Source organism: Perca fluviatilis, chromosome 6, assembly GCF_010015445.1.
Source record: "Perca fluviatilis chromosome 6, GENO_Pfluv_1.0, whole genome shotgun sequence".
Lineage (NCBI taxonomy): Eukaryota > Metazoa > Chordata > Actinopteri > Perciformes > Percidae > Perca > Perca fluviatilis.
In genome coordinates this window covers 29,011,402-29,036,010 of record NC_053117.1, presented here as the reverse complement: position 1 = coordinate 29,036,010, position 24,609 = coordinate 29,011,402, and the positions used below count along the sequence as shown (strand labels likewise).

At 40.6% G+C, this 24,609-nt stretch overlaps 2 protein-coding genes across 2 annotated transcripts; one reads left to right on the top strand and one right to left on the bottom strand.

Annotated features, from left to right (window-relative positions):
• Positions 1-109: 109 nt before the first annotated feature.
• Positions 110-17,084, top strand: LOC120560870 (coiled-coil domain-containing protein 158-like). The gene is given in 21 exon segments (XM_039803749.1): positions 110-536; positions 716-776; positions 1,268-1,419; positions 1,649-1,809; positions 1,967-2,076; positions 2,151-2,445; positions 2,547-2,599; positions 2,985-3,095; positions 3,241-3,322; positions 4,083-4,202; positions 9,317-9,511; positions 9,614-9,829; positions 10,395-10,563; positions 13,067-13,219; positions 13,618-13,721; positions 14,439-14,556; positions 14,559-14,596; positions 15,349-15,441; positions 15,684-15,806; positions 16,439-16,568; positions 16,878-17,084. Coding segments are annotated over 21 exon segments (2,631 nt in total). The 5' UTR covers positions 110-415; the 3' UTR covers positions 16,904-17,084.
• Positions 17,085-19,085: 2,001 nt separating this feature from the next.
• On the bottom strand, positions 19,086-22,405 carry zgc:158260 (uncharacterized protein LOC571389 homolog). Its single transcript, XM_039804024.1, has 4 exons — positions 22,376-22,405; positions 19,466-19,811; positions 19,206-19,379; positions 19,086-19,094 (listed from the first exon to the last, which is right to left on the bottom strand). The coding sequence occupies exons 1-4, from the start codon at positions 22,384-22,386 to the stop codon at positions 19,086-19,088; spliced, it is 540 nt and encodes a 179-aa protein (XP_039659958.1). The 5' UTR covers positions 22,387-22,405.
• Between the last annotated feature and the right edge of the window lie 2,204 nt (positions 22,406-24,609).

Here is a 24,609-nt window from a genome sequence, read left to right as displayed (position 1 = left end):
TGAAAAAACAAACGACAATGACCATCATGCATCACTGGAAACGCCTTTGCCCTGCGTCACAGCTGTAGAGCGGATGTTGACGGATTATTTCAAAGTGTCGGCGCTAACGTTACATATGCTGTGATTTCAATATCAGCTTTACTTAATCGAATATCCGACTAACCTAGCCAGTCAAATAATGTTAACTAGGTTAACTAGCTAGCTAGTAGCGCAGAGATACACCACCTTATTGGTAGCATAATGCTAGCTAGGAATTAGCCACAGATGCTGTTTCCATGGTGATGGAACTTTACGTTTAACGACAATTTACTGGCTAACGTTAGCTGTTGACAGCTTCAAGGATGTATAACTTAGCTATTTAGCGCAACCTAGCTAGTTAACTACACTGACCGCTTGATTACTAATGTGAACAGAAATGTCATCGGAGTTTCAGCCCTCAGATCGTCAGACTAGTTCTCTTTCTAGCAATAATGGCGCTCACGCTCAATTACCACCGAAACATAACGTTACAAAACTAACACAAGCAGGAACAACGGGTAAGTTAGCTAGCTAGCTAGCTAGGTTAACTCATAGGGTTAACTAGTTAGCTAGCTAGTTAGAAGGCAGTTTTAGATTTTAGGTTTGTTTGGAATCTCTGTTAGGTTAGTTTCTAACGTACATTCGTTCAGTCATTTTTTTTTGTTTGGGTTTTTTTTTTTTGTTCAACTTTCTTTAGAGACCAATGATGACGCCTCTTCTCGGCTGAGATTTAACAGCCTGACACTGGATGAATTGAGGTAACTAAAACTCTTCATGTAGCTAATATTAAAATGCCAGCAGTGTTATAGCGATCAGCTCATTTATATTTAAATTTCAGCTCAACTCCCAACTCATGAGCAGCCATTACTTTAGCTTAATATTTATTTTGATTTGATTCAGAAATGGATCTACAAAACAGACTATCAGAGGGACAACGTAACACGGACCCAAGTTATTAAAAGACAGACACAAAAACATGTAACATAAAATAAACAGTATGATCAAAATAAAAACATCAGTCCAAATTAACAGCATGTCCACATCAAAACACACTGTAGCTAAATAACACAAAACAAAGTGATGGCTCAAGTACATCTTATTCCATTGATACTATAAGCCCTGACCTCCAAAAGTCCCTTTCATGTTTGGCATTTAAAGGAAGGCTGTTCCACAGTGATATATGGCATCACTATGAATTATACTCTCCATCCCCCTAATTTGTTTTTTTTATTGTTGTAAAAAATTATAGTGAGGAGCTTAATAGGCGCACCAAGGAAACCCAGAGGCTTCAGGAAGAGGTGGAAAACGCAACCAAAATAACCTTGGAGAGGTTTGCCTGCACATATGGCATCAACAGCTCACCTGGACAAAGCTGCCACAACCACGGGATGTTTGATGTCTGTGAGTACAAGCACTGTCACACAACATTTTGTTTATGCAGCAAGACAGATGAAAAAAATAAAGTGTTAAGTTAGGGCTTATGATTTTAACTTTAAACATCATCCACATTATGATACAATGACTCCAAGTGGTAAAGCTAAATGTTCATCTAAAATCTAAATCACCTGACTAAATGTACAAATGTTTAGGGAAAAACCCTGGAAAATAAACATTCTTTATCTTTTGGCAGATGACTCACCTGGGAATACCGACCAGCAGGCAGTGACTCAGCCCCTGGTCTGTAAACTGGGTAGTTTAAACCAAGGGGATATCAGCTCTCCTGGAAAGGAGGTGTTTGAAAATGCAATAGAAGACTGTCTTCAACAGCTGTCTGACTTGCAGCTCAACAAGGTTTATCTTTTTATTTCAGTGGCTGTTAAATTTGCTTCACTCACCAGCCCAAAAAACAATTGTAATCTAATGAGTGGCAGGTGGACAAAAAGTTAATTTCCTGTCCTGCTTGGTAATGCTTTCTCTATAATGTACTATTTTACCCTCTCAAACACAGACACACAATCAACCTGAACAAGAGCCATTCAGTTTTGACAAAGCTATCGTGAACTTGCAGACTAAGTTGCACAAAGTCCAGAAGGAGAAGGACAACCTGTCCAACCTCAGGTGAAGACACTGATACAATTTTACTCCTGTAAGTGTTTTGTATCACTTTGACACACAGATCTTTTTATTCGTAGATTGAAGGATTCAAGGATACACGTTGGTCAGATGGAAAAGATGCTGTGCATGTTGGAGGCGCTCCAAAACATCCAAAGGGCCGAGGACCAGAAGCTGCAGGAGACGGAGGAGGAGACGTTGGAACTTAACAGGAAAGTAGAGACATTGGAACAAAATGTAAAGGAGATGTACTCACTTATATCTCCCGAGACCACTCCTGATGTCGCCACTAGTTCAAGACCGCTATCCCCAGCTGCTAAGGTAACTGAGGATTTTAACGATGAGACAGACGAGCTACAGGAGAGACTTTTTTTAGTAAGTACTAGAAGTGGGTTACGGGTCATGTTAAGTGTACTTTAGACTTAGTCTTTTCCTCCTGGTATGTCTGATATATTTTTTCATCTGTTTTATGGCAGTCAAAGCATCTGGGGAGTGAGGAATGCTGTGGCGTAAATAAGCAAAAAGAAAGGTAATGTAATAGAGAGCTGCAGCAATTAGTCGATTAATCATTTAGTCAATCGGGAGAAAATGACTCTGCAACTATTTTGATTATAGATTTATCATTTCAGTCACTTTTCAAGCAAAAAAAGCCAAATATTCTCAGGTTCCCACTTCTTAAATGTGAAGATTATCTTTTTTAGTCATTATGGAATCCCATCCCAACTTGATCTGCCATATTTACCAGCTACAGCTGCTTTCCTGCTCCATATCAAATGATGGTGTTTTTCGTATCACTTCATCCCTTCCAACTATTGTAGGCTATCTGCCATGCTCCATTGTGCATCATAAATATAGTAGTAGTATTTCTTTTTTTTTTAAAAGCAGTGTTCACTCTTTGCGTTGCTCTGTCCTAGAATGGAAGACCTGATTGCAAGTCTTGGCCAGGAGATGGCATTGTTGACTGCCAAACTGAGCTCATCAAAAAACAACAGTGTCAGCTTAAGTGTCAAGTTGGAGTTGCTAAAGTAAGTGTTGTTCCCAAATCATTTGTGGCTGTTTTTTGTTTTTTAAAAGAGTCTTTGCCATCTAAGGCCACTTAACTATATGATCACACAATGTTGAATTTCTGAATCAGTGACACACCAAAAAAAATTAAAAATCTATGCCCAGGGAACTTGCAGAGAGACAGACATCACTGCGCCAGTGTCAGGTCAGTGAACTTGAGTCAACCCTCTGGAGCCATACAAATAAGGTAAGGAATGTTATGAGCAATAATGTAAGCGATGATAGATACTGAGGCTGCTAAACATTTATATTAACCAGCCATATTTATCTCATTCACTAGATATGTATAGCTCAGTCAAACCACAGTAGCTTAAAGATTAGACAAACACAATGTGGACAAGCAACACTGATAAAACTGCTGTCTTCCTCCTATGCTAGAATGAAAACTTAAAGGTCCCATGACATGGTGCTCTTTGGATGCTTTTATATAGACCTTAGTGGTCCCCTAATACTGTATCTGAAGTCTCTTTCCCAAAATTCAGCTTTGGTGCGGAACTACAGCCACAAGAGCCAGTCCTACAATGAGCTTTCCTTAGTATGTGCCATTTCTGTGTCTGTAGCTATTGAGGAGGAGAGTGGGAGTGGCAAGGTGGAGGGTGGGGGTGTGGCCTTGACCAACTGCCACTTTTCTCGTTTGAAAGCCATGATGTCTCTCTCTCATGGGTGGGCCAAATTCTCTGGGCGGGCAAAGCAGAGAAAGGGGAGGTAACCTTGCTTGTTATGACCTCATAAGGAGCAAGATTCCAAAACGGCTCATCTGAGCTTTCATTTTCTCAAAGGCAGAGCAGGATACCCAGGGCTCGGTTTACACCTATCGCCATTTCTAGCCACTGGGGGACCATAGGCAGGCTGGGGGAACTCATATTAATGTTAAAAAACCTCATAAAGTTAAATTTTCATGCCATGGGACCTTTAAATAATATTTGATTTGATTTTTGACATTGCAGGTTTGTTGTCTGGAGCAGCAGCTCATTGAGGCTCAGTCCCAGCTGGTGGATGCCCAAAGAGAGAGAGAGCGATCTTTACAACAGACAGAGGAGCTTCGGTCCCAGCTTGGCCAATTTAAGGTGCTGCAGCAAAACTGTGAATGTGAAAACAAGCAATTTTACTCTTTCTGTTGTTATCATACCCAAAGTAACTTATAGGGCCCTATTTTAACGATCTGAAACGCAAAACGCAAGTAGCTTTGTGGGCGGATCTTGGGCGCTGTTGCTATTTTACCGGCGGGATTAATAGGCTCGTTCAAGATGAGCCAGATCTGCGCAGATCTGCGCAGAATCGATCACCGGCGATCGCCGCCCGTTGCATGCCGGTTAGATTTGTGTCCGACTTGATCCCGACTTGCTCTGACGTCATGCACACGTGGGCAACGATAATCTCACGAGACCAAGGCGGCCGCAGTTCTGAGACGCAGGTAGCGCAGTTGCTTTTCACCAACTGCAAGAGCCAGGCGGACGCAGGCGGACCCAGGGCATGCTGGGAAACGCCGGTCTCTCAGCTGATCGAACAGCTGATTGGTTCAGAATCGACTCAACATGATGACGTTTTATATAAACTTTTCATTGATTTTGAATCGGAGGGATTTTAACTGCTATTTGTCTGATTTAAAGGCTTATTCTGTACAGAACACATGTTGTGTGGCTGATAGTTGTGTTTAGAAGTCAGAGACTAAATCTGTTCAGATTACAGATCATCTACAGTCTGTTGTTAATTAAAATCAGCAACAGATCGCATGTAGAGCATTCTGACAGCTACTCTGTCATAATAAAATCAACTGGAGACTGTGTAGGAGCTGATATATGGGTCTGATAACATTTTATTAAATCGGAATTCGGACCACAGTGTTTGTGTCACTTCCTGTTGAGCCTGAAGGCTGCTGTCAGCTGCTGGAATCAGCTGGAAAACTGTCCGATTTGAGAGCGGACTTTTGTCACCGCCCCCTGCTGCTGCCGCCTGCTCTCGTCTACTTTACAGGCGAGGCGCACTTCATCTTGAACGAGCCTATTGACTCTTGCGCCCGACGCAAATCTAAAATGGGTTGGTCTGAAGTAACTAGGTGTGGTTTGGGCGTAACGTGCAATAAACCAATCAGAGCGTCATCTCACATTCCCTTTAAGAGCAGGGCGCTTGTTCCATGGCGGATTGCTATTATGACGGCGGATTTGCCTGGCGCACGCCAGCGGGAGCTGCCGATGCGAGATGCGGCAAAGTAATAAATGCCCGTCTTGGCGCAAGTGGCGATGTTGCTGCGGCTCCTCGGGCGCATCTCCTCAAGTCTGGAGAAGATTGCTGCAGCCATGGAGCGTGGGCCTCAAACACGCACCACCTGCACCTGTTGTGCCTCTTCCTCTTCCCCCACTCCATCTCCGTCCACCCCGCTCCATCAGGAGCGCATCGCGCATTACTCCCGGACCAGATCCCGCCGTAGTTCAACATCACGCGTCTCCTTAAGTCCTCTAATATTTCCTCATTTATGTCATCAACACATCCATGATTCATGGAAATGTTGTGTAAAACACAACAAGCCACAAAAGAATGCTGCGACTTTTTGAGGACTGTACTGTAGCCTCCTGACCTATCCAAACACCTGAAGCGCATTTTCAGTAATATTTTCCTTTGTAATTATGTATGGTTTGCAAAAATGGGAACTGCTGCATCCATTTAGATGAGAGAAGTGTATGCGCGTTGTGCACACGCTACATTATGGCCAAGCATGCGTCCCTAAAATAGCATCTGAATAATGCGCTACTGACTTTAGACTAGCGCACTGACTTTAGACCAGGTTTTTCCTGGTCAATGGCGGAATTGTTTTCTGAAACTGCAGAATAGCACAAAGTAACGTTTGCGCCGGAACACGCCTCCTCTTTCCGCTGAACCGCCCCCGGGAGCGCAAATACATTCCTAATTTACCGACGTGCGTCTGTGGAGGGAAAAGTCCGCTGTGCGTCGGGTGCAAAATAGGAATGATACATGCGTCGGTGTACAAAGGCAATTGCGCCGAGTGCAAGATAGGGCCCATAGTATAGATGCATGTTTACCGTAAAGAACACTCTTTAAAGTGGAAACTGAAGTGTCAGGTTGACTTTACATGATTCAATACAAATCATACTTAAGTTCTGTGTAGTATAATTATGATGGAGCAACGTAAAGGGCTGGATGTGTGTAATCTGTAGGGGTGTAAGAAAAAATCAATACACTTGAGTATCGCAATATTTTATTTAGCAATACTGTATCAAAAACGCAATATTGATTTTCTTTTTAGTTTACGTGCAAAATATTCATGTAAGACACTGGTTCCCGTTTATGTTGTGTTTAAACCCCCTACCGCTAGATGACTATGCTGAGACACACCACTACTGTCCTTGCCTAACAGTGCATAGAGTGCCTGACTTTTTGCTAGAAGCTAACAATGTAGCTATGGCTGAACTTTGGCCTACTTTAGCCTATAAACATTGGCTCACTAAGAACCTGTGAACCACAATCCCAAACTGGCAGTTTGATTTTCTGTGTACTGAATTGTTTACCTAAAGTAAACTTCTTTGACTTTTATGCGCATTTTAAAAAAAATCCCAACATATCGCCTTACGCACAGTATCGAAATATATTGCAATATATTGAATCGTGACCCATGTATCGTGCTACGTATCGTATCGCCAGATTCTTGCCAATACACAGCCCTAGTAATCTGCTGGTCAAACAGTTTAAGTTAGGTGATGGACTGTGCTGGTAGAGGTGTCCTGACCGAGGCGGTGTTGTCTGTCCTAATAATGTCCACTATAGAGCTCAACAGTGTGGTTTCGGAAGTAAAAATCCCATTTATTTTCTCCATAAGGATTTTGATTATTTGCTAGTATGTCTAAACCATCCAAGGTAGACCGACCACGAGCTACGAGGTTGTGAAACGAAAGTTTCTGCTCCTGTAGAAACACCAAGTCTGTATGAAATCCACCTTGTTTTAAGAAAAACATCTTTTATATGCGATCTTATGGAGAAATACTACACTACCCACAATCCTAAGCATAACGGCGACATCTCTGATTGGTGGAAGGATCTATATGTGGCCATGTTAATGTTTGATTCATCCCTTTTGTGAGGTTATAAATATATATATATATAGTACAGGCCAAAAGTTTGGACACACCTTCTCATTCAATGCGTTTCCTTTTTATTTTCATGTTTATATTGTTTATATTATATTGTTTATATTGTATTGCATCAAAACTATGAATGAACACATATGGAATTATGTACTTAACAAAAAAGTGTGAAATAACTGAAAACATGTCTTATATTTTAGATTCCTCAAAGTAGCCACCCTTTGCTTTTTTATTAATAAGGGAAAAAATTCCACTAATTAACCCTGACAAAGCACACCTGTGAAGTGAAAACCATTCAAAAACTACTAACGTAGAAACCAGCACAGATATGAGCGCAGAAATCATCTTACGACAGGCTTCACGTGGGATTCATGAAACGTTCGTATCACACCAATCAGAGCGTAAGAATGGTCGTACATTGATAAATGCAGCGGCTGGAAACGATCGTCATTTAAATATCACGCCCCAATATATTCTCTGTTTTAAGGCCTCGCCCCTACAATTTACGACATGGCGAGACGTAATCCGGCTGAGAAGCGGCACTTTTCAGAGGTGGAGATTGAAACCCTGATATCTCAGTGCAAATGAACCTAACGTGTGTACTTTTTGGCAGCCTGAAACTTATTAAAGGCTTTAGAAAGAATGCGGAATGGAAAGGGATCACTGATGCGGTCAACATTGTTGCCGTAGTAAATCGGACTCCAGCTGAAGTTTATTTAATTTATACATGCTTGACATATATGCTATAGTCCTAATAGTAATATACAGGCTTATATTGCAATCTCTTAGGCCTACATGTAGGTGTACTTATATTTAAATAAACACACGGTAGCAGTCCGGAGTTTATGCAGTGTCTTTTATTTTACTCGTGGTTTTTTTTCATGAGTCAGAACGAGGCAACGGCTGAGGGAGAGTGCGTGTCCTCCCCTGTTTTCCTGCGCGATGTTGTGCAGAACCCTACAGGCTAAAACAATGTTGCAGACCGGCGCATAGAGGTCTTCTAAAAGAGCCAGATCTGCCATTGCTGATAAGTGATCAACTGATGACTTCTCCTTCTCCTGTTAACCCTTGTGTTGTCCTTCGGGTCCCAGTGACCTGAAGGACAACACAAGGGTTATGTACTTCCGTTTACTTTGTTGAGAATTGCTCTCTAAACCCTGTTTCTTGTAAAGTAAGTAAGTAAAGTTTATTTCTAGAACACATTTAAACAGTTTAAGCTGACCAAAATGCTGTACAAACAAGAAATAAGGTGCTGTATCAACCCTTGTTTAGAGAGCAATTCTCAACAAAGTAAACGGAAGTACATAATCCTTGTGTTGTCCGGGTCACTGGGACCCGAAGGACAACACAAGGGTTAAACTGATTATATGCTGCACCGCAAGTCCACACTGACTCCAAAACTTGCGTACACGAGTTCAGACCAGACGTGAGATTTTTTCGCAGCCTACGCTCATGTTCAAATTGATAAATGCCGAGCTTTGCGTAGGAATCGGCGTACGCCCGTCCTACGCCTGTTTTAGGTCATACGCACGTTTCATAAATGAGGGCCAATGTCTTTGAGGGAAAAAAATTACAGTGGTTAGTTAACTAGTGAGTTGGTTTGGGCAGTTACAGGCTATCACTGAATGAATATTGCCCATCCCATTGCAATTACTGATGTTTTACAAATTGGTGCTCCAATAGTCATAAAACGTCCATTGGTTATAGATTAAGCCTATCGCCAGTATGAAGTTTATATCCCCCAATCCTGATGTGCAAGTTGCTCTAGTTACCTGTTAATCGCTCAATCCAAGTGGTTCATGTCGTTCCAAAGTCAAAGGCTATTCATTCATTTTGGTTGCATTCTTTTTACAATGTGATTGAACACACTGTGCAGAACCAGGTGTCCCTGTTCCGAACGGTTTGGTTAAATGCAGAGCATGCTTGGTCACTTAACCATCCAAGAATAACACAAGATGAAATGTCAAGCCAGTTTCTCTCCCATCGTTGAGATCCTATTTCTTCACACTATCAGAAGATTTACTTTATCTTTTTGTCGTTTTTAAAAACAATCAGCCCACTGTGCCTCCTGCTTTATCCTCTAGAGGTGCGGTGAGCAGCAGCAGTGTGATCTCCAGGAGGAGGTGAAGGCCCTGAGTGGACAGCTGGAGGCGGCTAGAGAGGAGAAAAGCTGCATACAGGCCATGCTGGAGCAGAGGGCCTGGGAGGGGAGGAAATCCCAGGAAGTCCTGGAGGAGAAAAACAAGGAACTCCAGTTTAGGCAGCAAGAAGCTCAGCACGTAAAGTTTTTAGAGGAGATCATGCATTATGAATCTTGCGTTCACTATGTGCCCATTTTGAGGCTCAATCATTGAACTTAAGCTTAACTGTTTTTTTTACAGCACCTTGCCAGGTTGGAAGAGGCCCAAAGCCGATGCCAGGCCCTACATGCAGAAGTAGAGACACTGAGGCAGAGGCTGGGTGACCGAGAGAAGATGATAGAGAGCAGCATCCAGATAACAGTGCAGCACCGCAGCACCATCGACGAACTTCACCAGGAGAACAGCCTCCTCAGCAACCAGCTAAACCAGCACAAGCTGGAGATTCAGCAGCTCAGGGTCAGGAGCATGGCAGAAAACTTGATTAAAATATGATTAGATAACTGAAGTAAAACCTTTTCCCTATTAAGCCTTCAATTAGAATTTTTTTTTTTCGTTTTCACTTCCATACCTCACTAAGGCTGCTCAATTAATCGCAATTTTATCGAAATCACAATATGGACTAGTGCAATATCCAAATCGCAGGTGGGCGCAATATTTGTTAAACGCAAAATTTGTGTCAAACCATTCTGAATGAAGTATTGTGGTGCTGCAGAGACATGCCGGCCTACAAATCGTATCCTACAGACTAAAGAAAAAAATCTTTCTCTGGTACAGATCCTCGCAAAAAAAAAATCATACTTCAATACATTTTTATATATTTTTACATGAAAATGGGAATAATGATACAAAAATGATCATTCCCTCCAATATCGTGAATCATATATAATAATCGCAATATCAGTCAAAATAATCGCAATAAGATATTTTCCTAATATCATGCAGCCCTATACCTCACCTAGATCATGACTTACCTTGCACTCTTTGTCTCTCTTTCCTTCCTCTTGTGCCATATACTGTTTAGGCTGAATTGGACCGGCATAATTCAGACCTGGCTGCTGCAGAGCACGAGAGGCGGCAGCTACAGGCCTCTGTGGCTGAACAAAGTCAGCGTGTCCAGGAGGAATCTCTGGAGAAACGACAGCTCACCATCCAGCTGGAGGTGCAGTGCACGCAGTTGCTCACCCTCACTAGTGAGTTGAACTTTACTGAATGTTTTATCACCACACAGGAGATTATCATTATCCAGCATATAAACAAAACTATGCTTGTGAAAACAAACTGAGCTGCATTTTCCTCACTATGATAATGAATGCATGTAACAAATACTTTTTGTGCCTGGTCGTTTACATGACCTCATGGCAATAACTTCAACTTTATTTGTATCCCCGAAGGGCGATTGGACACAGGTATACACACAGTCAAGAGTGGGGTGGGGTTATTCAGACACATTAATCATCACCAATCCACACATTCCGTTATGTATGTATAGCCAATGGGCATAGCCATAGCCATTGACATATATAAAGGCCATAGCGCATAGCATGGATGTATAGCATGATGTATAGTCATGGGCATAGTGTCTTTTATATATGTCAATGCATAGTGTGCGGTGCATCGACAGGACGTATCTTCGATATATTTTTCCCCACTATGGCCACTACTATTGGCCAGTCCATGCTTACGTGTACAGGTCCTATCTCCTGACCAATCCCCCTAACCCTAACCACTCGAGGTGAAATGCCTAACCCCAACCAATCCAGCTGCTTCGTAGGGCGGGTCTTGGCGTGGGATTTGTAATTTTGCTGTCGGGTGTATAGATCATAGACTGTATATTAACAGTCTATGGTATGGATGTGGGGTTAATATATTTCGGAACTGTTGAATTGAACAAAGAGGACTGAGAAAAAAAATCGTTTAAAAATTAGGGCTGTCAATCGATTAAAAAAAATTAACTAATTAATCGCACAATTTGCTGTAGTTAATCGCGATTAATCGCATTTTTAAATTGAGACTGAAGCTTGTAGTAATGGATATTTAAATAATGCTAAATCACTTAACTTTACAAATATGAAGAGAAAACAAACAAGGAAAGGTTCTGCTAAGTTCAGAATGTTTAATATCTTTCAGAACAACAGCAGCAACAATTTGGCTTATTTAGTCCTGCTGAAACGGCTAGAAACTGTCCGACTTGAGAGCAGATTTTTGTCACCACCCCCAATATTAGCCACATACCTAATATACCATATTCTGAATAATATACAAATGTGTATATATATATATATAGAATATAAATTACAATCCAGGCAGTACTTAATATCTTAAATATTATAATATACATATTGTTTAATTTGAATGACTAAGCAAAGCACATATATCTAAACACAGAAATGCACATCAATATCAATATCAATGTTACACATTAAACCAGTAACCCAAAACCACAAAGGTGTATGTTGGCCTAAAGGGAAAAACATTGAGTGTAGTTTTAGATAGCGACGCGTGTGCACAGCAATCCATTACCAATGTAAAGCGATTGACTACATTTCCCTTCCAGCACCGCAACCAGGAAGTAGCTTGTGTGACAGTGAAGACGCACCATTTCAAACATTTACTGGAATATAGTCACGGATACTATCAGTGGAAAGGCGTTAAACATCAGACTGCAAATAAGGTTTTATCAGCGTGACCAAGCGTAACAGTTATCAAGCAAACAAATCGCGCCGCATTACATATCGGCAGCACAGCCGGCATGTAGCGAAACAGCAGCTTACTGGTGGGCATCTCTCCTGTCGAGACAACATGCCGAACTAGTACTTCGGTCCGTTTATAGCCCGTGCTCATTCATTTCTGGATTCTAACACATCATCTTTTTCTCTTTTGGGATCTTACTGGTCCATGTTTCAACTCTTGACTGGCCGTAGGCCTACTTCAATCAGGTAAATCCCTCCTAGAGTAAGCGCCACCTGCAATTATGGAGACGTTATTACGTTTCTCAGCCGCCACATGAAGTAAACAAACACAGCTGCATTAATTTCGTTAATTTTTTTTAACGAGTTAAATATAAAAAATTAACGCAAAAATTAACGCGTTAATTTTGACAGCCCTAATATATATATATATATATAAAACATTGTCCAAAAAGTATTCAATCAAAGCTCCATCCTCAATTCTAATCAAAGTTTTTATGCCAGATGCATTATGTTTTCGGGTTGTCCGTCCCATTCTTGTAAACGTGATATTTCAGGACCCCCTTCAGGTCCAAGTGGATTTGGCACAAACGTCCACTTGGACTGAAGGATGAACTGATTCGATTTTGGAGGATTTTAGTTTTATCACAATATTCTTTGGTTGTCCTCCTGGATAATAAAATATTCTTGTGTTCATTAATTACCACACAATATAGTATTCCATGTGGACTTTTACTAAATTGTATGTTACCTCCGGACAGCAGACTAGTGGAACTAGATTTTTTTTCATTCACCAGAAAATGACACAGTGCTGTTTCTAAAAAAGTCAGCTCTTACAGTTTTTGCCAAATCAAATGATCCTCTTGTCCTGCTGCGTTAAAAAATCCAACAAAGAACTATGTTTGGTATGTTTTCACTGTCAACCAAGCCCTTCCATGGCTGTGTGTGTCAAAGTGTGTTCCTCTCAGTGGATACGATGCGTGTGTTTGTGCGGGCATGATTTCAGAAAAGCACAAGGAGCTGCAACAGCTCCACAGCTGCAAGAGCGAGGAGCACGAGGGTGTGGTGCTGAAGCTTCAGAGTCAGCTGAGGAACGCCCATGACGAGCTGGACCAGGTCGGGAGCGCCCTGAGGACCCTGGAAGGAGCTGACGGACACGGTTAGATCCGTGATACAATTTGATTTAAACTGAGACTTAAATAAAAGATCTCACGTACAAAGAAACCTCCTCTGATTTACATCCATTCTGTGATCAAGTGGACGGATAACAGTGATTTATTTGGATCTGAATTCAACCTAGGAATGCAGACAACTCTTAAGAAAACATTAGTGTAGTTCAATGAAGTTTCAAATATGAATTTATCCTCCTCTGCTGTATTCCAGTCTGAGAGATATAATCTGACTTGTGTGACCATTAATATATGTCCTTGATATAAAGCCTGTCCAGAATTAAAGCTCTGGGATTTACAACATGTTCTGATATATTATGTGCATGATGTTCTCCTTGACCTTAGCTCCTTTTCTCTTTGTTTGGTGGTTTTGTCTCCTCTACATCAGGCCTCCAAGTAGCCGTGGACATGCAGAAGGAGATCACTGCCAGGAGAGAGCAGGTGGACTCCCTGCAGGGCAAAATCCAACATTTAGAGGATAAGTTGTACCAGGTAATAATCAATCACTGGCTTCTCTCCAGTCAAGTTCAGTTGAGATCTTCAGATATGGACTCAGTATGTTACTCTAATTACTTTTTATATTAACTAGTCATTTCTTTCTTTTTTTCAGATCTTGTAATCTTTAATAACTTTTAAAAAATATTTTCCTTCATGCTCCTTCATTTTTTTTGTTGTTGTCTCAGTTTAGTTTTTTTCTGGATGCCCAGAACAGCAGACTTGGCATCTCAGCTGTTGACGAGTTAGCCATTCAACTCATGAAGATCCAAATGTCTTTAATCGATAACAATAATAAGAACTGCTTACTTTGTAAGACTTTTATTAATGACTTACATGACTTTTGAAAATCTCACTCTGACCCCTTAACAGTGACTTAAAGTGCCCATATTATGAAAAAAATAACTTTTTCTGGGATTTAGGGTGTTATTTTATGTCTCTGGTGCTTCCACACACATACAAAGTGTGTGTGTGTGTGTGTGTGTGTGTGTGTGTGTGTGTGTGTGTGTGTGTGTGTGTGTGTGTGTGTGTGTGTGTGTGTGTGTGTAAATCTTGAAAAAAAGAATTGAGGACATTTAGTTTTATTTCTTGGATGCTAAATTGCTTTACTGGGACAACTTTGCCCACTCATACAAAATGCCCAACTCAAAAGCATTTTGTACATGTCAACACCATTTATTAAATTTTTCTGTCGACTCTTCCTATCCTATCCAGGAGAAGCGCTACCAGAGCCTGGAGAACCAGCGTCAGCTCAGGGAGCTTACCTTCGTCAGGGAGGAGAAGAGACTACTTGGCAACGAGCTGGAGGCCCTACGCTCCAAAGATAAACAGTTGGGGAGCGGATCAGCCAGCTGGAGGCAATCCTTCACAAGGTAGCACTCATTTACACTTTATACTAGTCATTATATTACCAACAGCTGTTATTTGGTGTTGAGAGAAGCCTGAATAAGGGGCAACCTCTAGCTCACCCAGTAAGAGCGTGCGCCCCATGTAGGCTGAGGCCTTGACGGCGGCCTGGGTTCGCATCCGACCTGCGGCCCTTTGCTGCGTGTCATCCCCCATCTCTCTCCCACCTTTCCTGTATATCCACTGTCACTCTGAAATTAAGGGAAAAAAAGCCCCCCACAAAAAAAAAACAAAACACCTGAATAAGATGATGACAGACTGAAAAACATCAAGTTTCAAGTCAAAACAGCACACACCAATTTTTATTTAATTTTTTTTCAACAACAAAGTGTTGGTGGCATCCTCGTTTCGTGTTCGGTCGGCGAGTTTGGTTTCATTTAATTTCCCATCTCCCTTCTCCCTCATTTACCATCATTTCTTTACCGTAATAAAGTATAAAATGCCCCCAAAAAATAGATAAGGTAAAATACAGTTAGAAAATGTCTTATAAATGGGCTGATGATCCGCTATTATCTTAAAACAGAAATATTAATATCTGAATAACTATCTTTACATTCTGAGAAATACTGTGTTTCACTTCATTCGTAAGGTTTGGCGTCACAGTTCTCATCTCCCTTTGGAGCAAAACCAAAATGTTAGTTTATATATTCAGATAAATAAAGAACCTTATCTGTCCTGTTCTGTGTTGTTGCTTCATATTCTCTGTATCTTCAAAAAGATGTCTGAGAGCTTTGCGGACTGTCAAGATTTCATCCAGCTGCAGGAGCAGGACTTCCTCCGTCTGAAACTCCAACATGCCTTGGATTTGAAGGTAGAGCAGATTACAGACAAAGGCTCTTTTTGTAAGAGGGAATATGACTCCTCCACAAATACACAGCACAGTGTACAGTATACCCTTATTTAATGTAGATGTTTTATGCTACTGTACACTTCTTCTCATCTTCTCATCATGCATGTTTTATAGTTATGTCTTAATCTAATCTGATTTATTCTGAGACTTTCATGTATAAATGGAGCTGAGCTCCCTTGAACAAATGTCGATCTCATCTATAGGAGCTCCAAGGTCAAAATTTGCGCACAGCTCTGAATGTACCTCCACCTGACCTGGACTCCCCATCCCCATCTGCACTCGCTGCTGCACCCTTCTCCCAGCGTGCCTCTGACACCCAGATCACGGTACAGTCAGGAACTCCTTATATCTCGCCTACCTCCTACAGTTCCAGCCCATCAAGTGCATGTGTGAATCATTGTTTATTTGGCTGCACAGACACAAGCTCAGCACATCTGCTCTGCCTTTAAATCAAAAACATACACAGCATTTCAGAGAAACCTGACTGTAAATCATCTCAACAAAGCAGCGGGATGGGCGCCCGGATAGCTCAGTTGGTAGAGCGGGCGCCCATATATAGAGGTTAACTCTATACGCAGCGGGCCCGGGGTCGTCTCCGACCTGCGGCCCTTTGCTGCATGTCATTCCCCTTCTTTCTCCCCTTTCATGTCTTCAGCTGTCCTATCAAAAATAAAGGCTGAGAATGCCCCAAAAATAATCTACAAAAAAAAAAAAGAAACAGCTATAAACAAAGCAGTGGGATACTGTGTGGCGTGTCTGTCATCAGTGTTACACAGTTTTAAGTGTTTCTAGTGACTTAGGAGTAAAATATCTTGTTGCTAATTGTCACAGAAATGTGTGAGATTGTATGTATTCCCATGTTTCTCTGTTGAAATGCAAGCTAATCCGACCAGCTATTTCTAATGTTGAGCATCAGATCAGCACAGCGGTGTATTGATATTGTCGTTCTCTCCTCTAGCAGGAGAGCCCCGCCTGGGAACTCAGGTCTCTAGTCAAAGAGTTGCGAGAAGTGATTTCGGAGAACCGCGGACCACACACAGATAACAGGAGGAGGTCTGCACCGGAGAGAGTCCACAGAACCACGCGCTGTGCGCGTCTGGTGCCGTTCCCACACGCTGCAAGGATTAGCTTCGTTCCTGGGCTAGCTTAGGTCACACATCTGAAAATCATGTGATGCTACTAAGTGAGCAGGAAGTCATTTAGAGGGGGGGGGGGGCATACATGTGTGGTTTAATTGGCCATTGCCCACACTGTTTTTACTGTACTATATCATAAAAAGACTAGACAGGCTGTTGACCTTGTATAGCTTAAAACTCCTTTGTTTTAAGATATCTACTGTGGACTCATGGAATGTGTAACGTCTCACTGTATATTCTGATATCCCTCTGCACCCACAGCAGTACTGACAAGGCAGAAGAAGTAAAAGCTGGCTCCAGATTGAGAAGAAAAACCTGCAGCAGGTAGGGAAAGCACCCAAACCTAATCAACTCAGTGTTGTGGTTTTTTAGTTTTGTTTTTAACGGTTTAAGCGTGACTTGTCTCGAGGCTATGAGACGCTCACACGATCTCACCACGTGACCTTGTATACCTCATGCAACGGCGCTGCAAAGGGAGGTGCTGCGTGTAACGGTTGTGTTACACTTTGTGTGCAGCGCACATCTTCCTAAATAATTTAATGATTAATTAATTAATTAATAATTTATTCTTATTTCGAAGTCCAGCGACTGCAGCGTGGTACACTTCCTCCCCACAGCTGCTCTCACTGGGCCGCAGGTCACCCGTCCACTCTCTCCTGACCTCTGACCCAAACAGCTGACAGTGACACAACAGACCTGAGGCCGACCCCTCTTACTGGTAAATTGTTAATATTTGTGCATCATATATACAGAGACTGAGTCAGTTTGTAGCATTTTCTTCAAAAACGGTATATTGCTATTATCACACTGTATATTAATGAGAGGGGAGGCTGAACAACATTCACGCAAAAGTCAAATTCACTTTAATACAGCTTATTAATAGCAATGATAAGACATTTCACATGAAATGTCATAGCACACAAGTCTGATGTGTCAGGATGTAATGACGCGACAAAGTCCATTTCAGCAACAGTAAAGTTCCCTGTTAGGCGTGTCCTTTAGCAACTCACAGAACTTTTTCATAAAACTGTGTGAATGTTATTTAATGATCATAATCTCTGTAATCCCATTCCTCAGAATTAATTCATTTATTTTTTTTGTCTTTCAGAAAGCTGCTTTTTTTTTTTTTTTTAAAGACTACCCAGATGTCAAAAAAAAATTATGAAATCACCAATCAGGCTTATGTTTTTGTAATTTATTGTTTAAATAAAGTCTATTAAAAAATTATGTTTGAGTTATTTTATTCCAGGAATCATACCAAATAAAAAAAAAAGAATGTGTCTACTATATTTGCATTTTTGGCGGTACACAGTCAAACAAGCTTAATACAAATATAGAGAAGATAGTTAACAATAATGCAGCATCTATATTTGCTGTTTAAGTTAATTTTAGGCATCAATTATCATAAAACCTCTGACCCCCCACACCCTAACAGTGCTTAATTGTCCATGTTTCCTTGTATACTAAAACAAAGACATTTCAAACACACTTCCTCTTCCTTCTTTTTTTTTTTTTTTACAGTGGGGTTTTGTAGAGCATTGTAAACCAATGCTCTGAATACACCATACAAGGTACAAAGGTCTTTTGCAACCCCTCCTCTTAATATATAGTCTTGCCTTAAGCCTTGGCAGTCATAGTCCATTATGGATTACATAACTCCTCATAGCTACATCTGTTCGAGCTCCTAATTCGGTCAGCAGCCCAACTGTTTCACATGGATACAGGAAAAGCTCCATGGACATGCGTGGCTTTTACTGTACGTGTATTGGATTTTTCTAATCAGTAGCCATCAAAAAGTTTATTTTGATTTGTGGGTTTAAGAATTTGTAAACTTTACTCTTTTTGTACTTTATTTAGCTCAGAGGCCTTTTGAAACTGTCTGCTCTGTTTGTGGCTGTGACAGGATTCAATTCTTTTTTTTTAGATTCTTTTTTTGGCATTTTAGGCCTTTATTTGATAGGACAGCTTAGACTTGAAAGGGGAGAGAGAGGGTGAGGGCCGCAGGTCGGAGTCAAACCCGCGGCCGCTGCATCGAGGACTAAAACCTCTATATACGGGCACCCGCTCTACGAGGTGAGCTACCCAGGCGCCCCAGGATTCAGTTCTTGAACCGGAAATTGTTGGCGTCCTCCACTTAAATGGGGAAAGTTGGAGATGAAGAGTCGGAAAGGCCCAGTATTGCAGATTCAGTAACATTTGTGTCTTGTCTCTTCGTCCTGCAAGAGTCCAAAATAAGTCTGTTGTATCATTGTTTTAACATTATACTGTTTCTTGTGTAAGGTCTGACAAAGGGTAACCTTAACGTTTTCTTTTCTCAAACTTACCGGAGAGGCAAACTGTCTGCTGAAAGGTTTGGCGGCTACGTTCATGTCCTCATGGGTGCTCAGTTGATTCACTTGTTGGCCTTTCTTGATACAATTTCCATTAATTTTTACAATATAGGGGTTTCTTGGACTTGGATTTTGGCCATTAGTACTGCTGTAAAATAATTGAGAAGTAATGTGTAGCTGCATTACAGACAGAATCGTGTTTATTTGTTGGATGGATCTTCAGATTATATTAATACTACAAATCAAATGGCCAGTTTACTTGCGTTTTATCAGCAGAAGTTCTGTGTTTTGCTCTGCTCACTTCTTCCTGACTTGGCTCTGTACAGTTTTCCTCATCTTCCTCCTCCACATCATCTCCTGTAAGCGTAGGAAGTGCAGAGGCACTGTTAACGCTCATGTCTGGGTCCAAGACGGATAACACCTTATCAAATAGCTGCAGAGAAATGAAGACACATGTAAAGACAGGATAAACTCTCACTGTGCAGCTTGGTAGTCCAGAATGCTGTCATCACTACTTACATCTGGGGTCATATGATCCTTATAGTGTGGGTACATAGCCAGAGGATGCTGTTTGAGTTTTTCCTCCACAGCAGCCACATATTCCCTGCGAATCTGCTTTTGAATCATCTGCTTTGAAAAGCAAGCATGTTCTTTAGAGGTGCACTTTTTATGCTTTTGACTGGAGTTCTGGTTTGGAGTGTCATGAAAAATAACTGGTGAGACACCTTTCTGGTCCCCGGATAAGACTGACGAGCAGTCACTGAAGTCATCGAGGCTCACGTTTACAAAACGGCAACAACTACCGATCAACGACATCTTGTTTGCTGGGGCTTTATGATACTTGGTCTGCAACCTCTCCTTGTACCTGAGGATTAACAAAAAATGTTTTTACTAATCTTATCTAATCTTAGTACTTCACATACTTAGTTGAAACGATAATGATAAACGCAAGGATCAACTATGTATCCTTTAGAAATATAGCCTCGCCCCAGAGATACCGTACCAGACACAAAACGGCAGACAGTGTAATAGGGTCACTGTATTGCTGCTGAGCAACAGTTATAGTTTCTGTAGATATAATATAGTTTCTATCAATCACACAATGTTAAGCACTGTGTATATACAATATGTATTACATAATCATTTTCCAAATGGAGAACTGGCTTTTTATTTGAGTTCACTGTAAAATTTTAGCAGGAGCACACATTTTCTGTGCTGGAGCATTTTTCCATTTTTGGGCAGGAAGTGCATCTCTATTTGAACCACATGCACGTTGCTATCTGAGTTGCCTTTTCATATCCTCCTTTATATTTTGCCAGTTGGACACTCAGCCTGTAGGCTATTTGGCTGTTATTTCTCTGGCAAAGAAAGGACTATTTATATTCTCTATCGTGGGCCTTATAATAATGTGTTGCAGCTGGTAAATGTGGGGCAAATTTCTTTATAAAAGATATGCTTGATAGCTTAATTAATAAACATGATTTACTTCTTATTTAAATTAATTAATCAATCTGAATCTGCAACTAGTAACTAAAGCTGTCAAATAAATGTAATGTGAAGTAAAAAGTAACAATATTTGCCTTCAAAATCTAGCTAGCTAGTGGAATAGAAAGTAGGAACGTTAGCTAGGCTATAAAAATGTAAATAGGCTGCTCAAGTAAGGTTCAAGAATCTCATTTTGTTCAGTACTTTATTATTATATTTACATTCCACCATTAGCTAGTCTACATTCACTCACGTTATTAATCACCAAAGAAACGACTGCTTAATTTCTAACGTTAACAGCTCAGCAAACAAAGCCGTATTACTTACCAAGGGAAAATGGGCCGTGTGTTTTTTGTTTCCATATCCTTGTCAGTATTCTTTATTTAATAATTAATTTAGAGTTTGAAATCAAAAGCTTCAGAAGACAACCTGTTCTTTTATCTCCGATAACGTCACATTTGCAAAAGTTGACAATCAAAATCTGGCTTGTGACCTTATATGCTGTCTATGCTTGTGACCATAGTGACGTGTCCATAGACAGTATATAAGAAGGACGTGCCCCAAGTTTGTTTGTTACTTGGTAACTATGGCAACAGTGGAGGCTCTTGTGCGGCATAGCCAATGGGCATAGCCATAGCCATTGACATATATAAAGGCCATAGCGCATAGCATGGATGTATAGCATGATGTATAGTCATGGGCATAGTGTCTTTTATATATGTCAATGCATAGTGTGCGGTGCATCGACAGGACAGTATGCGTTGGCGATATATTTTTTTTCCCCCACTATTGCCACTACTATTGGCCAGGCGTCCATGCTTACGTGTACAGGTCCTATCTCCTGACCAATCCCCCTAACCCTAACCACTCGAGGTGAAATGCCTAACCCCAACCAATCCAGCTGCTTCGTAGGGCGGGTCTTGGCGTGGGATTTGTAATTTTGCTGTCGGGTGTATAGATCATAGACTGTATATTAACAGTCTATGGTATGGATGTGGGGTTAATATATTTCGGAACTGTTGAATTGAACAAAGAGGACTGAGAAAAAAAATCGTTTAAAAATTAGGGCTGTCAATCGATTAAAAAAATTAACTAATTAATCGCACAATTTGCTGTAGTTAATCGCGATTAATCGCATTTTTAAATTGAGACTGAAGCTTGTAGTAATGGATATTTAAATAATGCTAAATCACTTAACTTTACAAATATGAAGAGAAAACAAACAAGGAAAGGTTCTGCTAAGTTCAGAATGTTTAATATCTTTCAGAACAACAGCAGCAACAATTTGACTTATTTAGTCCTGCTGAAACGGCTAGAAACTGTCCGACTTGAGAGCAGATTTTTGTCACCACCCCCAATATTAGCCACATACCTAATATACCATATTCTGAATAATATACAAATATGTATATATATAGAGAGAGAATATAAATTACAATCTAGGCAGTACTTAATATCATAAATATTATAATATACATAGTGTTTAATCTGAATGACTAAGCAAAGCACATATATCTAAACACAGAAATGCACATCAATATCAATATCAATGTTACACATTAAACCAGTAACCCAAAACCACAAAGGTGTATGTTGGCCTAAAGGGAAAACATTGAGTGTAGTTTTAGATAGCGACGCTGTGCACAGCAATCCATTACCAATGTAAAGCGATTGACTACATTTCCCTTCCAGCACCGCAACCAGGAAGTAGCTGTGTGACAGTGAGACGCCACCAATTTCAAACATTTACTGGAATATAGTCACGGATACTATCGAATCGACAGCGTTAAACATCAGACTGCAAATAAGGTTTTATCAGGCGTGACCAACGTAACAGTTATCAAGCAAACAAATCGGCGCCGCATTACACTCGGCAGCACAGCAGTAGCTCAACAGACAAATCAAACTTAAACTGCAGCTCAATGTAGCGAAACAGCAGCTTACTGGTGGCGCATCTCTCCTGACGAGACAACATGTCGGAACTAGTACTCGGTCCCGTTTATAGCCCGCGCTCATTCATTTCTGGATTCTAACACATAATCTTTTTTCTCTTTTGGGATCTTACTGGTCCATGTTTCAACTCTTGACTGGCCCGTAGGCCTACTTCAATCAGGTAAATCCCTCCTAGAGTAGCGCCGCCTGCTCTTATGGAGACGTATTATAAAAGTTAAATATAAAAAAATTAACGCAAAGATTAACGCGTTAATTTTGACAGCCCTATTAAAAATATCTATGTCTTTATAGTTGGCTAATTTGTCAGTAACACATCTTGTTAAAGGAATATACATTGAACTAAAATAGATGTTTCAATTTAAATCAATGTTATTTTTTCGGTATGCTAGCTTGGTATCATGCTTATACTGTATATAGCCTATCTATGTGTATCATAGATGTAGGCTTTAATAACAACTGGTATGTGCAGACTTTAAATGGAGGAACTTATAGATAGCCCAGTGGTGATATTTGATAACCCAACTAGCTAAATGTGCATTTATAGATCATTTAGCTATGTGGTTAACGCTACAGCTGTTGTGTAGTTTTGAGTGACAGCAATATTACATTATCATTGTTGTAGCCTAGATCTGTGTATCTCATATTATTTGAGTGCACAAGCCAGGAGCACATTTATAAAAGTTATAGTCATTAATTTAGTCAAGATTCCTCTGTGTTGACCCTCCCGTGCTAGTGTTGAGCACTAGGGGGCTCTCCTTGGTAGAGAATTTGCATTTTAGTTTATGCCATCCTAAACCACAGCATCATGCAACCATAATCTGTAATCCCTGTTACTAAAAATCTTTAAATGCGGAAATATATGCCTACTAATACTACTTTCAGCGGTGGAATATGTATTGAAGCCTTTTGCTTTAGTAGAAGTAGTCATACCACAGTGTAAATATACACCACAGGTAGAAGCCCTGCTTTAAAAGTGTATAAATAGGCTAAAATCAGTCAAATGTACTAAAAGTATCAAAAGTGAAAGTACTCGTGATATACTCATATATGTGTATATATATATACCGGTCGGTATACATATTACTTGCTGAGTAAGCAGAATTGTAATGTTGTTGCTGATTGAGGTGGAGAACATTTTAATGGCTTTATTAACTTTTGTGTACTTTAATCTATTTCAGAGCATTATATAAAGTGATTGTTGTTGACTGGATTTAATCACATGTCGTTCCCTTCAGGGCTGATGAATTGGCTAATTAGCCCTAGTTCAGGTCCCCGGACTCCCCTGTTGTCCAAACACCAGGGGAAACAGTGATGGAACAGAGATTACTGTTGTTCCCTTTCTTTCAGCACTGATGAACCCTATTTATGGCAACAAACTAACTTAGTAAACAATTTCAATGCAGTCAGTGAACTATCTAATGCGCTGTTTCAGTTTGTTTGTTTGCCAGCGACACAGCCAGCTCGAGTGCAGTGACATTTCAATACACATTTGAGATTCGACAGCTTTCAGTTCCTTGAATACTCGCCATTCCAATTTGCACAATTAGCCTACAAGATTCTGCTGTTGATGGAGTTGTTAAAGCAGTAGCACCTGTTGAATTCTTATTAATTGAAAACAGTGTTGAAAGATAACTTCTAATGCCCTCTGTGGCACCCGCTTCAGATTCCCCTCAGTCAAGAAAAAAAGGATACAAGCACTCATTCATCCCCACATCCATTAGGGAAATTTGCCCATCAGATGTATTCAGGCCTACTTGTGGGATTATGCTGGTCATACTTTTATGTAGGTCTGACAGGAGTGTTCTTATTATTGTTCCAAAGTGTTCTTATTACTGTTCCTAAAGATTATGCTTTTTTATTGATGCAGTGCTGCTGAGTCTTTTATTTCATGTTTGTTTTAAGTTGAACTTGGTGCTGCAAAACCAATTGCCTTTCAGGGACAAATAATGTTCAACACGTTGTGTTTTTAGGCTTTGACCCTGCAAACAAACCGTCAGCTGATGGAGATGGCAGACCACTGTATGTCTTTTGTAGTTGGTCACAAGGTTAGCATTAAAATCCAGTAAACATACAGCATTTTGGTATTTCGATGCCAGCAGCTTCCAGTAAGATCTATGTCTATGAGCTTCTGTAGGCTGTGAATGGGTTTGTTTATTGCTCCAGTCGTCCTGAGCCTCTTCCTCTTGTCTATAGATTCCTCGTGGTGACACAGGACCACGTTGAAT

Excerpts from the sequence above, each read along its gene's own strand:
- zgc:158260 (XM_039804024.1), bottom strand. Across the intron at positions 19,380-19,465 it reads AGGATCATATGACCCCAGAT|CTATTTGATAAGGTGTTATC; the intron begins GTAAGTAGTGAT and ends ATTTCTCTGCAG.